Source organism: Oncorhynchus mykiss, chromosome 1, assembly GCF_057628025.1.
Source record: "Oncorhynchus mykiss isolate SJ-2025 chromosome 1, ASM5762802v1, whole genome shotgun sequence".
Lineage (NCBI taxonomy): Eukaryota > Metazoa > Chordata > Actinopteri > Salmoniformes > Salmonidae > Oncorhynchus > Oncorhynchus mykiss.
Window position 1 is genome coordinate 75382108 of NC_143022.1, and position 14206 is coordinate 75396313.

At 43.9% G+C, this 14206-nt stretch overlaps 1 protein-coding gene across 6 annotated transcripts in view; it reads left to right on the forward strand.

The window, feature by feature from the left end:
- Positions 1 to 6689, forward strand: part of tp53bp2a (tumor protein p53 binding protein, 2a) — a 51876-nt gene extending 45187 nt beyond the window's left edge. For all 6 annotated transcript variants that reach the window (XM_021610871.3, XM_021610856.3, XM_021610879.3 and 3 more), the window contains 7 exons: positions 440 to 845; positions 1890 to 2725; positions 3807 to 3944; positions 4252 to 4385; positions 4518 to 4684; positions 4916 to 5115; positions 5250 to 6689. In XM_021610871.3, the coding sequence (XP_021466546.3) occupies positions 440 to 845; positions 1890 to 2725; positions 3807 to 3944; positions 4252 to 4385; positions 4518 to 4684; positions 4916 to 5115; positions 5250 to 5291 (1923 nt within the window). In that variant the 3' untranslated portion in view covers positions 5292 to 6689. The remainder of the gene's footprint in view (positions 1 to 439; positions 846 to 1889; positions 2726 to 3806; positions 3945 to 4251; positions 4386 to 4517; positions 4685 to 4915; positions 5116 to 5249) is intronic.
- Positions 6690 to 14206: the final 7517 nt, after the last annotated feature.

Below are 14206 nucleotides of genomic sequence, written 5' to 3' on the forward strand. Positions count from 1 at the left end.
TGTCATTATCTGGTATTATGTGTAGATTGAGGGGGGAAAACAATTCAATCAATTTTAGAATCAGGCTAACGTAACAATGTGGAAAACTTTAAGGGGTCTGAATACTTTACGAAGGCACTGTATGTACCTATCATACAAACACATGTACACAGTACACCTTCAACAGGACATTTGATCCCCAATGGGGTTTTCCATGCAGAACTTTGAGTGGAAGCCTGTGAGTAATGGGGTTAAATTAGAAGTTGTATTGTAATGGGTTAACTGTAATGTAATTATCATGAACATTAGCTCTTGACATTAGGAGTGTGTGTGTGTGTATGGTGTGTGTGTGTGTGTGTGTGTGTGTGTGTACGGTGTGTGTACGGTGTGTGTGTGTGTGTGTACGGTGTGAGTACCTATCTTTCATCTAACCAGCTCCTCTGTCTACTCCTTTCTCCAGTCTGCTCCTAAAGCTGCAGTCAAGGTGCCCCCACCTGTCGCCAGCAAACCCAAAGCCCCCAGTTGCGCCCCCTATGGCAAGCCAGGCCTCAACACCGGTACCTTCCCCAAGGCCAAGCCCCCCAGCCAGCAACAGCACCCCCAGGAGGCGGCCAAGGCCCGCGTCCCACTGCCCCCCTCCCAGAGCCAGACCCTGCCCCTGCCCTCCAAGCAGGACCCCCCTCTGGCAGCCACCGTAAGACCCTTCACACCAGAGCTGCCTAAGGACCTGAGCAAGCCCCAGACCCTGGCAGCCAGCTCCATCTACTCCATGTACACTCAGCAGCCCACCCCAGGCAAGCCCTACCCACCGGCCATACAGGGGTCTCTCAACAGGAGCCAGAGCCGAGGCAACGGATTTGTCAGTGGTAAGACTACCTTCTGGTTCCTCTTCATTTCCTGTTGACTGTATCTGGACTACCGTCTGTCTGGAGACATTTGTCTATTTCTCTAAAGAATGAATGAAGAGGATTGATTTCGCAATGTGACTTTGCCAATCAAGGCCAGTATGTGAACCATGGCTCCAAAGCATTTCACTGAATACCAGTGTACTAGAAACAGTGTTGTCTGCTCTTGTTATTTTCTTAGTTCTACACTGACTGGTAGATGAACTCCTAACAGAGACTTTAAAGCAGGCTGACGTCAGTCCTATGCTATGTACCTAGGAGAGTACAGTGATTCATTTAGCCAGCGGAGAGGGTCCTGACTCAGAACAAGCTGCAGTTAGTGAATCTAATTAAAGATAATAATCCCTGAGGCATGGCAACCGATAAATGAATCATTAAAGCAATCCTCCTCGTCACCCTGTTAGTGTTAACGGGTTGCACATACGCAGATATGTCTGACTAAAGTGAAGCAGAGGACATGAACTCTCTGGAGTCTGCAGTGGCCAGGAAAAATGTGTGGTCCTAGTTATGATAAGATGATATGATATAACAAGAGTTTTCCCTAGTTTTTCCTGGTCAGGTCACATGATCAGAAGAAGCTCTTGGGTCTTTCTGACAGTGGCTGTGTCCTAATTTGTAAAAGTGAGGTATTTAGTGTACTTAGAGACTTCACTAAGAGTCCATAAGGCCAGGGTGCACGTGTCATCCCTGCCCTGTGGATCTCCCTCAAGTCAAATCCACCAACCTGACCTGGCTGACGCATGGTGACACACCAGTGCTCAGCCATGCAGTCAGGAGAACCACCTTCTGTTACAGCTCTCATCCTCAAACACACATCCTCACGTAGGCTACTCCCACTATAAACATTCTAAGCTGTGTGTTGCCTGCCTCAACAACAATAGATTGAAACGTTATATTTTCTCCAATCCTTGTCCTGGAGTGTTGTGTACCAGCAGGAAAATAGGTTGTCTAGTTGATGGTATCTTCAAAGACCACTTTAAAGTCTGACCTACTCTCTGTGTGTAGTGTACGGTAAGCCTGTGATCTCCGGTGGTGGCCCCCAGCAACCAGAGAACCCATACAGCGAGCAGCGGCACTCCCCAGACCAGCCTTCTGAGGTGGACCACGGGGCACAACAGGGCCCCCCCACCGAGGGCCAGCAGGGGGAGACAGAGCGCACCCCCCGTCCCCTCAGCCCCACCAAGCTGCTGCCCTTCATCTCCAACCCCTACCGCCATCAGAGTGACGGTGACCTGGAGGCCCTCAGGAAGAAGCTGTACAACGCCCCACGGCCCCTGAAGAAACGCAGCTCCATCACAGAGCCCGAGGGCCCCGCAGGGCCCAACATCCAGAAGCTGCTTTATCAGAAGACCACGCTGGCTGCCATGGAGACCATCCTCACCACGCCCACCACACCCGAGGCTGTAAAGGATGCGGGAGGGGCGTTGCCTGGTGTTCCAGGTGCCCAGATTGTTGGGGAGAGCAGCCAACCGGGAAGTGTGAAACTGGAGGTGCGTGACGTCCCTCCTCCCACCCCTAACCACCACCTCCCACCCCCAACAGAGCAGACTACCCCACCAGCCATCCCAGAGGGAGACAGAGAGGAGTTCACGCCCCCTCCCCATCCACCCCACCCTGCCCCTCGACCTGACCAGCCCTGGTTCCCCCCACCGCCCCCTGCTGCTCCAGGCATGGAGGAGCCCAGCCCACCCAGCCTGCAACCTCCTCCAGAGAGTTTCATGGAAGAATTCCCCCCCTACCCTCCACCACCTTACCCCAGCGGGGCTGAGCAGGAGATCCTGGGGGAGGACACCTTCAGCATGCAGGCACCGGAGGTCACAGGACAGGTCACATTGCCACCGGTAAGGAACCTCATTTTAAGTACCTTCCATGACACCCATAAACACCAGCCCACAATCAGACACAACCTTTCTACTTGCTGCAAATAGCTTTAACATCACAGTCCTAAGCCATATTAACAATAGCCAACTGTACTGTACTCTACAGTACTGTATGTGCCTCACTTGGGGTTGTCTCATGGGGTTGTCCTGACTGTTCAGGTTGTACAGTACAAGTTCACCTCCGTTGACCTCATCTCGCCCTGGCTAGCTACCCTCCACCCTCTCACAGGTTATATAAGCACAGTAATCCTGATCAAGTTTTGTAGAAAGTGGAACCTGTTCATTATGTCCTAATCTGACATAAAATGGCTGCATTTCAGTAAGCATTCACATTCCCTCGTCCAAAGCTGACATTGAAATGGCTGCATTTCAGTAAGCATTCACATTCCCTCGTCCAAAGCTGACATTGAAATGAGCTTTGGTTATTTTCTGCCCTGTAAGTAAACAACAAGCTGCATTCCATTGTTGATCCCATACAGGCAGGTTTGTCAGTGGGGTCCTACCCTTTGGAGTGTTGATGAGTGGTCTGACCCATTTTTGCCTCCCAGTCCTTGCTCTCTGCCGCTAAACCCAATGGACAGCTGTTAAGACCCAAAAAAGGGCCATTTCTTTCATGTGGCCAGTAATAGCTTATCATCTGGTTGTGTAATAATCGGGATGTTTAGGAAAACCTCAGTTTGTTTCATGACTGGTTTGGCTCTGTTAGTCAGGTCAGTATTGGTCTAGTTGCAGAGGGAACAGGTCCCTTCAATCTTGAGTAGATACTGTATTCATTCAAAAGATACTCTGGATGTTCATTCGAATCGTTTATGCATTGCATCCAGTTTCTTAATATTTTGTGGATTGGAACCCATTTATATGACCAGCGAGTAGATTGTTCTATGCGACAAACACAGACGTGCACAAATCAAATCCATCCAGACAGAGCACTAGCGAACACCCTCAGACACTTCCTCGTGAGGGCGTGTCATCGTGGCTGTGTGATATCACCTAGGTGTGATGTTGTGTAAAAAGTGTACTCCTCTCCGTGTGTCTGTACTAGGGGAAGAGGACCAACCTGCGTAAGACCGGCTCCGAGAGGATCGACCACAGCATGAGGGTGAAGTTTAACCCCTTGGCCCTGCTCCTGGACTCCTCTCTGGAGGGAGAGTTTGATCTGGTCCAGAGGATCATCTACGAGGTAACATTTCTGGATGTATAGATACTGTAGTGAATACCGTATCATATTTCCTGGACCTCTAAGTTATTTTTATTTCTTTTTTTTAAGACTTTTACAGAGGAACAGTGTTTACAAGTGCTTGTGTGTAGTGAAGAGTGTAATGGCAGGTTAGCATGGTAGCTGGTAAACCATCGTACTCAAAAAGTTTAGTCTTAACGTTTTGTAGTCTTAGCTGTTAGCTGATGATAATTTGTACCGAGTGTGTATTGTGTAAAATAATGTGTTTGTGAAGTGAGTTGTAAAGATCCACCTCTCTCTCCTGTCTCAGGTGGAGGACCCTAGTCTGCCCAATGATGAGGGGATCACAGCCCTCCACAACGCAGTCTGTGCCGGACACACAGAGATCGTCAAGTTCCTGGTCCAGTTTGGTGTCAACGTCAACGCAGCCGACAGCGATGGCTGGTGAGTGGACGCTACCAACAGCTCTGATTCTGACTCAAGCCAGCGAGGGAGTCTGACACGTCGAACTTGAAAGTATTTTTGAATGTATGCTTTGTTTTTTTCTTCCTTTCTCTTTCTACCTCTCTCTCTCAGGACTCCGCTGCACTGCGCGGCCTCCTGTAATAACGTGCAGGTGTGTAAGTTCCTGGTGGAGTCCGGAGCGGCGGTGTTTGCTATGACCTACAGTGACATGCAGACGGCAGCGGATAAGTGTGAGGAGATGGAGGAGGGATACACCCAGTGCTCCCAGTTCCTCTACGGTCAGTAGTTCAACAGCTACTGGTAAAAATAGCCTCGAGTGTTATGTCAGGGGAAAGTCTCTGTTTCTCTTTGCATTGAAGAGACAGTGGGCAGTGTGGTTGTTGATGATACTGTACTAGTGATGGTGTATTTGGATGCACACCTGTAGGTGTCATCTGCATTTGGCGTTTGTGTGTATATTTCTGTGCGTGTTCTTGCTCCGCTAACACCCGGTCTCCTCTTTCCTCCAGGTGTGCAGGAGAAGATGGGCATCATGAACAGGGGCGTGGTGTACGGCCTGTGGGACTACAGCAATGACAATTCTGATGAGCTGGCGTTCCATGAGGGAGACTGCATGACCATCGTCCGCCGAGAAGACGAGGACGAGACCGAGTGGTGGTGGGCGGGCACGGGCGACACGGAGGGGTACATCCCTCGGAACCTTCTGGGGGTGAGTTGCACTGTGTCAGAACTGCGTTTCGTCAAGTTAACATTTTTACTGAATAACTTTCCATTAAGATGTTGACTGGTTGCTAGTGTTCCAATGTATCTATAAAGGTGTTTGTGTGTCTGCTTTCTCAACAGCTTTACCCAAGAATTAAGCCCAGACAGAGAAGCCTGGCTTAGACCCCTTGTCAATCCTGAACTGTAAATATATCAGGAGGCATGGACACTGGCTGCATCTCATTGGTCCAATACCTCTCCTCATCTTCTCTCCTTCATCTGCTCTGATCTGTGAAGTAATATTGGGGAAGATTGAGATGCAGATCCACACAGGCTTTATTTAATAGGACCGTACAAGGAGAGGCCAACAATCACGTGAAGAAACGTTGAGACCAAACCACATGAAGGATTTTAAAAACACTACAGACGGGCCTATGACCACTGACTTTGGCCCATCTGAGGCACTTTTGTATACCAGGAGAAGAGGTTTTCCACACTTATTTTCCCAGACCACTGTGTGTGTATAAGACACTAAAGGCATTATGTTTCTCTACATGTTTGTCGTATTGTTTTCCGATCAAGTATCTGCATTTATGGATATTGATCAGAATGTCTGGGGATAAATGTAAAATGGAACAAACAGTATTTTTATGTTGAAAGGTGATTTTTACACTTTTACATAGTTTTTAAAACTGTTTTTCTTTCATTTTAACCTCGTCAGAAAGAGCTGGAGCTGAACAATGTGTTAGTTGAGTGAATGAATGAGTGTAATACATGATGAATGTGATGAATTTTGTATGAACAGGTATTCTGTTACCTTATGTCATTTCCTGTTTTTAGTGACTGTGGCCCACTCAGTATAACTACAATATAAGCCCATGTTTCAGCATTGACCCTACTGTACTGGCAAGGGTTAATGTCTGAGTGTGTACCACTGTTCAACTTATCAAACTGGGAATGAAATTATGAAACGTATGTTTGGTTGGTGAAATGTAGCCTATACCACTGTTGAATGAGCTATTGCTTTTGACTCTTGTTCTTCGATGATGCTAAGATAGAAAATATACTGAACCACAGGCTAAGTGAGCAGATATAAGCAGCACTCGTTATATGTCTCTACACTGGCTTAATGGTGGAGATATGACAAACAGAAAAGTACTACAGTTGTGCTATTGTCACAATGGACATTCCTCGGAAACTATGACATCACTAGTGAAATCCACGTGCCATCTGTTTCTAAAATGGCGTCCCTGCATTAAAATGGACCATTTAGCCATGTAGGAAGGATGAGGGGGTTAACTTCAAGGAACCTTATTCACACGCTATGTAGCTTGGCTTGAAGAGTAAGAGATGGTAGAGATGAATGCTTATAATGTCAGACTAGGTGTCTTTCCTTAAAATCTCTAAAGCAAGTTTAATGAAAACTCAATCAGCTCATTCATAGTAAGGAATTCTGCATCAACTCGTCAGATTATTTTTGTTACATTTTATTATTGTTCTTTTTTTTGTTTTGTCCAACTATAACCTCACATGTAGAATTGTAAACATTTGCAATAAAAGACAAACCTTCTGGATCCGGTGGCATGCATTGAAACGTGTGGTCTTTTCGCGGCTTTCTTTTGCAAATTATAATGACTAACAGACTTACAGTGCCTTGCGAAAGTATTCGGACCCCTTGAACTTTGCGACCTTTTGCCATATTTCAGGCTTCAAACATAAAGATATAAAACTGTATTTTTTTGTGAAGAATCAACAACAAGTGGGACACAATCATGAAGTGGAATGACATTTATTGGATATTTCAAACTTTTTTAAGAATTAAAAAACTGAAAAATTGGGCGTGCAAAATTATTCAGCCCCCTTAAGTTAATACTTTGTAGCGCCACCTTTTGCTGCGATTACAGCTGTAAGTCGCTTGGGGTATGTCTATCAGTTTTGCACATCGAGAGACTGAAATTTTTTCCCATTCCTCCTTGCAAAACAGCTCGAGCTCAGTGAGGTTGGATGGAGAGCATTTGAACAGCAGTTTTCAGTTCTTTCCACAGATTCTCGATTGGATTCAGGTCTGGACTTTGACTTGGCCATTCTAACACCTGGATATGTTTATTTTTGAAACATTCCATTGTAGATTTTGCTTTATGTTTTGGATCATTGTCTTGTTGGAAGACAAATCTCCGTCCCAGTCTCAGGTCTTTTGCAGACTCCATCAGGTTTTCTTCCAGAATGGTCCTGTATTTGGCTCCATCCATCTTCCCATCAATTTTAACCATCTTCCCTGTCCCTGCTGAAGAAAAGCAGGCCCAAACCATGATGCTGCCACCACCATGTTTGACCGTGGGGATGGTATGTTCAGGGTGATGAGCTGTGTTGCTTTTACGCCAAACATAACGTTTTGCATTGTTGCCAAAAAGTTAAATTTTGGTTTCATCTGACCAGAGCACCTTCTTCCACATGTTTGGTGTGTCTCCCAGGTGGCTTGTGGCAAACTTTAAACAACACTTTTTATGGATATCTTTAAGAAATGGCTTTCTTCTTGCCACTCTTCCATAAAGGCCAGATTTGTGCAATATACGACTGATTGTTGTCCTATGGACAGAGTCTCCCACCTCAGCTGTAGATCTCTGCAGTTCATCCAGAGTGATCATGGGCCTCTTGGCTGCATCTCTGATCAGTCTTCTCCTTGTATGAGCTGAAAGTTTAGAGGGACGGCCAGGTCTTGGTAGATTTGCAGTGGTCTGATACTCCTTCCATTTCAATATTATCGCTTGCACAGTGCTCCTTGGGATGTTTAAAGCTTGGGAAATCTTTTTGTATCCAAATCCGGCTTTAAACTTCTTCACAACAGTATCTCGGACCTGCCTGGTGTGTTCCTTGTTCTTCATGATGCTCTCTGCGCTTTTAACGGACCTCTGAGACTATCACAGTGCAGGTGCATTTATACGGAGACTTGATTACACACAGGTGGATTGTATTTATCATCATTAGTCATTTAGGTCAACATTGGATCATTCAGAGATCCTCACTGAACTTCTGGAGAGTTTGCTGCACTGAAAGTAAAGGGGCTGAATAATTTTGCACGCCCAATTTTTCAGTTTTTGATTTGTTAAAGTTTGAAATATCCAATAAATGTTGTTCCACTTCATGATTGTGTCCCACTTGTTGTTGATTCTTCACAAAAAAATAGTTTTATATCTTTATGTTTGAAGCCTGAAATGTGGCAAAAGGTCGCAAAGTTCAAGGGGGCCGAATACTTTCGCAAGGCACTGTATTTCCTAAAACTTGTCAATACAAAACATCCTATTAGGTGTGGGACATTCATTGTGTGACTAGAAATAAGTAGCAGGTCTATGACGCTCCAGCAGCTGGAAATGGTTCTTCCCCAATTCAACTCTGGGAACACGGTGGCTCTCAACACCAGACCATGGTGCATGGTTTACCAACTGATACAGAAAAGTTTTTCTATTTTAATGTATTCTACAAAATCCTTGCAACCAATAGAATGGGAGGGGTAGAGTGCAGTTGAAGTGTGTCAATGAAAATAAAATAAAATAACTAATGTAAACTATACTGTGTCCATAAAATGTGTATACAGTTGTCGGAAGTTTACATACACTTAGGTTGGAGTCATTAAAACTTGTTTTTCAACCAAATAATCTTTCCAACAATTGTTTACAGATGGATTATTTGACTTATAATTCACTGTATCACAATTCCAGTTGGTCAGAAGTTTACATAAACTAAGTTGACTGTGCCTTTTAACAGCTTGGAAAATGCCAGAAAATGATGTCATGGCTTTAGAAGCTTCTGATAGGCTAATTGACATCATTTGAGTCAATTGGAGGTGTACCTGTGGATGTTTTTCAATGCCTACCTTCAATCTCAGTGCCTCTTTGCTTGACATCATGGGAAAATCCAAATAAATCAGCCAAAACAATTGTAGACCTCCACAAGTCTGATTCATCCTTGGAAGAAATTTCCAAATGCCAGAAGGTAACACGCTCATCTGTAGAAACAATAGTATGCAAGTATAAACACTATGGGATCACGCAGCCGTCATACCGCTCAGGAAGGAGACACGTTCTGTCTCCTAGAGATGAACATACTTTGGTGCGAAAAGTGCAAATCAATCATAAAGTGGTGATCCTAACTGACAGGGAATTTTTTTCTAGGATTAAAAGTCAGGAGTTGAGTTTAAATTTATTTGGCTCAGGTGTATGTAAACTTCTGACTTCAACTGCAGGTTGAGAACTTTTGCAAAACAGCACAGTTGGAAAATATATGGCAAATAGAAATCAAAACTGGATGGTCTAAAGAGATAGATGGGAGGGGTTGAGGGTAGCTGAAGGCTGGGACTAAAAACAAACAAAAGGTAACTATTGTCAAATATAATATTTCCGTAAAATGTATAAGCTTGAAGTAGAAGCCTAAGTGTTGTTGTCCATTAGTTTACTCCAATTAGAGGAGGGGTGGTAGGGTTAGGGGAAAATAAAGGAAAATGTATTTAAAAATATATATATATACAACACCGTTCAAAAGTTTGGGGTCAATTAGAAATGTCCTTGTCCATTAAAATAACATAAATTTGATCAGAAATACAATGTAGACATTGTTAAGGTTGTACATTTCTATTGTAGCTGGAAACAGCTGATTTTTAATGGGATATCTACGTAGGCGTACAGAGGCCCATTATCAGCAACCATCACTCCTGTGTTCCAGTGGCACGTTGTGTTAACTAATCCAGGTTTATCATTTTAAAAGTCTAATTGATCATTATAAAACCCTTTCGCAATTATGTTAGCACATATGAAAACTGTTTTTCTGATTAAAAGAGCAATAAAACTGACCTTCTTTAGACAAGTTGAGTATCCTGGAGCCTCATAATTTCTTTGTTCGATTACAGGCTCAAAATGGCCAAAAACAAAGACCTTTCTCCTGAAACTTGACAGTCTATTCTTGTTCTGAATAATGAAGGCTATTCCATGCGAGAAATTGCCAAGAAACTGAAGATCTCGTACAACGCTGTGACCTACTCCCTTCACAGAACAGCGCAAACTGGCCCTAACCAGAATAGAAAGAGAAGTGGGAGGCCCCGGTGCACAACTGAGTAATAGGACAAGTACATTATAGTGTCTAGTTTGAGAAACAGACGCCTTATATGTCCTCAACTGGCAGCTTCATTAAATAGTCTCACCAGTCTCAATGTCAACAGTGAAGAGGCGACTCCAGGATGCTAGCCTTCTAGGCAGAGTTGCAAAGAAAAAGCCATATCTCCGACTGGCCAACAAAAATAAAAGATTAAGATTGGCAAAAAAACACAGACACTGGGCAGAGGAACTCTGCCTAGAAGGCCAGCATCGCGGATTTCCCTCTTCGCTGTTGACACTGAGATTGGTGTTTATCGGGTACTATTTAATGAAGTTGCCAGTTAGACCCCAAACTTTTGAACGATAGTGTATATTTACAAGAAAATATGTTGGTTATTGGAAATGATGCAGACAATTACGTTGATGGAAGCCAGTATTAAAGCTGATCTACACCCCCCCCCCCCCCATTTTTAAAAATAAATATTTTAAAAAAGCTGCTACTATACGAGATATTGTTTGTGAGGAGATTACCTCTGCCCCCGATTTATAATTAAAACCGGTAAATTAATAATTGGCAGTGCTCATTGCTTAAGTGGATACCTATTCAACCAAAGTGGAAAAACTGGAAAAGACCACCTATCGAAAATCATTCCCATAGATTCAATGTGTGGTTCACAGGCTCATTATTCACAATCATGCAGCCGAGCCTGTAGCTATGATGCTGCCCTCAGCATAAGACAATGATGAGATTACAAACTCATGTTTGTGTACAAGGAACAATATTACTGTTTTTGTTGAGCATTGAACTTATAATTAATTATATTGACTATGGTGCAGGACATTTACATAGTGACGACACAATGCCAATTAATGAACAATGGACAATATATGGATCCTGCAGCTCCTATTTTTGACTGTTTAGGCATTAAGGCGTACATATGTCATATCTTTTTTTTTTTCATTACCCACCCGTACTCTTCAAGTCTGCTAACATAATTGTTAAGGTCTGAATTGGTTACTTATTTTGTTTTACTTTTGTTATTATTATATGCATATACTATATTCCTGGCATGAGTAGCAGGACGTTGAAATGTTGCACGATTTTTAACAAAAAGTTGCGAAACGCTGCGAGAATTCGCATCATCCCTAACAGGTTTTAAGACCAAAAATATGCTGTTTAAGAGATTTCTTATGTACGGCTGTCACTCACTGTTATGCTACACCCCAGTATTTATAGTGCTGGGCAGGGGGAACCAGGGAGAGACGGCTTGGGGCTAGGGAAGGGGGAGCGATTTATAGAGATGGTCTTCTGGGTGTGGAGCGACTAATGGGTAGATTTCCCTGTGGGTCCGGCTTTTTATTTAACATCCATGGGCTTATCAACTCTAAAGATAACAATTGCGTTTTAGAAAAACTATGGCAACACTAGCTGTTCTCTCATGGAGTTTGAAAGGCCTTAGTATTCCTATCAAGCGTTCCAGCTGTCTTGATATTCTAGAAAGAACCATATTGATATAGCAGTGTTCCAATAATCACACCTACTCCAAAAGGACACACATAGAAAAGAGAATAATTTGTACAAAATGGCTGTTTTTTCATCAGCCCCAAACAAAACTAAGGGTGTAATCATAATGAAACATAAGAAACTCAAAATCACCGTCCTTGGTATAGGCCGAAGACCAAAAAAGCAGAATCACTTTCCTTAAAGGGTAGGTAGCATAAACCTAACGACATGTAACATGTGGATTTGCATTAGAAAGTCCCAATGCAAAAATACACCTCACTTTTCTATTTTTTGAGTTATTACATAAAACTGGTCAGAATGCCGGAGTCATAGCAGAAAAAACATTGTCGTTTGGGACGTAATAGGGAAGACCCAGAAAGCCAGCCTATTCCTTATAATGTAAACTCCACCAGAAAAAGCTTTGAATGTATGACTTTTGCACTCATGACTACTGGTTTCAATTTTCAGCCAATTTACAAGCAAATAATTTATGAATTTATTGTTACAAATCAGCTTGCAAGGTTGCTAGCAAACTAGCCTGCCAGCGTTATCTCTACGAGCATGCTAACGTTACGTTAGCACTGCATGAGTCAGCCAGTTGCTTTCAACACCTAGTTTACCACTACGTTAAAATAAACCAACATTTTGGAAATACATAATGCTATCAAATTATCAAAGAATGTCACCGGCACATGCAGTTATCATAGCCAGCCAGCCAGCCAGCCAGCCAGCCAGCCAGCTAAAGTTAGTTATGTTTGCCTGCTAGCAAGGCTAGCAACCTAACTAGCCTAGCTAGTCAACCACCAAGGTTGATGTAGCTAAGTAGTAAGCCAGAGAACAACTAGTCTAGTATTAATGAGGTTGTATTCAGATAGTATATGTTGGAGGTCCTTGGTTGAGTATAGAGAGAAATAGGGTGTCTTCTATGGGAAGAGATGGTCTTCACTGACGTACAGTGCATTAGGAATGTATTCAGACCCCTTGACTTTTTCCACGTGTTGTTACGTTACAACCTTATTCTAAACTGCATTAAATGTTTTTTTCCCCTCATAAATCTACACACAATACCCCATAATGACAAAGCAAAAACAGGTTGTTAGAAATGTTTGCAAATGTATTAAACATGGAAATATCACATTTACATAAGTATTCAGATCCTTTACTCAGTGCTTTGTTGAAGCACCTTTGGCAGTGATTACAGCCTCGAGTCTTCTTGGGTATGACACTACAAGCTTGGCACACCTGTATTTGGGGAGCTTCTCACATTCTTCTCTGTAGATCCTCTCAAGCTCTGTCAGGTTGGATGGGGAGCGTTGCTGCACAGCTATTTTTAGGTCTCTCCAAAGATGTTCGATTAGGTTCAAGTCCAGGCCCTGGCTGGGCCCCTCAATGACATTCAAAGACTTGTCCCAAAGCCACTCCTGCATTGTCTTGGCTGAATGCTTAGGGTCGTGATCCTGTTGGAAGTTTAACCTTCCTCCCAGTCTGAGGTCCTGAGCACTCTGGAGCAGGTTTTCATCAAGGATCTCTATGTACTTTGCTCCATTCATCTTTGCCTCGATCGTGGCTAGTTTCCAAATCCCTACCGCTGAAAAACATCCCCACAGCATGATGCTGCCACCACCATGCTTCACCGTAGGGATGGTGCCAGGTTTCCTCCAGACGTGACGCTTGGCATTCAGGCCAAAGAGTTCAATCTTGATTTCATCAGACCAGAGAATATTGTTCAACAAACTAGAATGGCCCAAACACACCAAGACAGTCGTGAAGAGGGCACAACAAAGCCTATTCCCCCTCAGGAAACAAATAAGATTTGGCATGGGTCCTGATATCCTCAAAAGGTTCTACAGCTGCAACATCGAGAGCAGCTGGTTGCATCACTGCTTGGTACGGCAATTGCTCGGCCTCCGACCGCAAGGCACTATAGAGGGTAGTGCGTACGGCCCAGTACATCATTGACGCTAAGCTGCCTGCCATCCAGGACCTCTACACCAGGCGGTGTCAGAGGAAGGCCCTAAAAATTGTCAGACCCCAGCCACCCCAGTCATAGACTGTCCTCACTACTACCGCATGGCAAGCGGTAACGGAGTGCCAAGTCTAGGACAAAAAGACTTCTCAACAGTTTTTACCCCCAAGCCATTAGACTCCTGAACAGGTAATCAAATGGCTACCCGGACTATTTGCATTGTTTGCCCCCCTCCCCCAACCCCTCTTTTTACGCTGCTGCTACTCTCTGTTTATCATATATGCATAGTCACTTTAACTATACATTCATGTACATACTACCTCAATTGGGCCAACCAACCAGTGCTCCCGCACATTGGCTAACCGGGCTATATTCATTGTGTCCCGCCACCCACCACCCGCCAACCCCTCTTTTACGCCACTGCTACTCTCTGTTCATCATATTTGCATAGTCACTTTAACCATATCTACATGTACATACTACCTCAATCAGCCTGACTAACTGGTATCTGTATGTAGCATCGCTACTTTTATAGCCTCGCTAC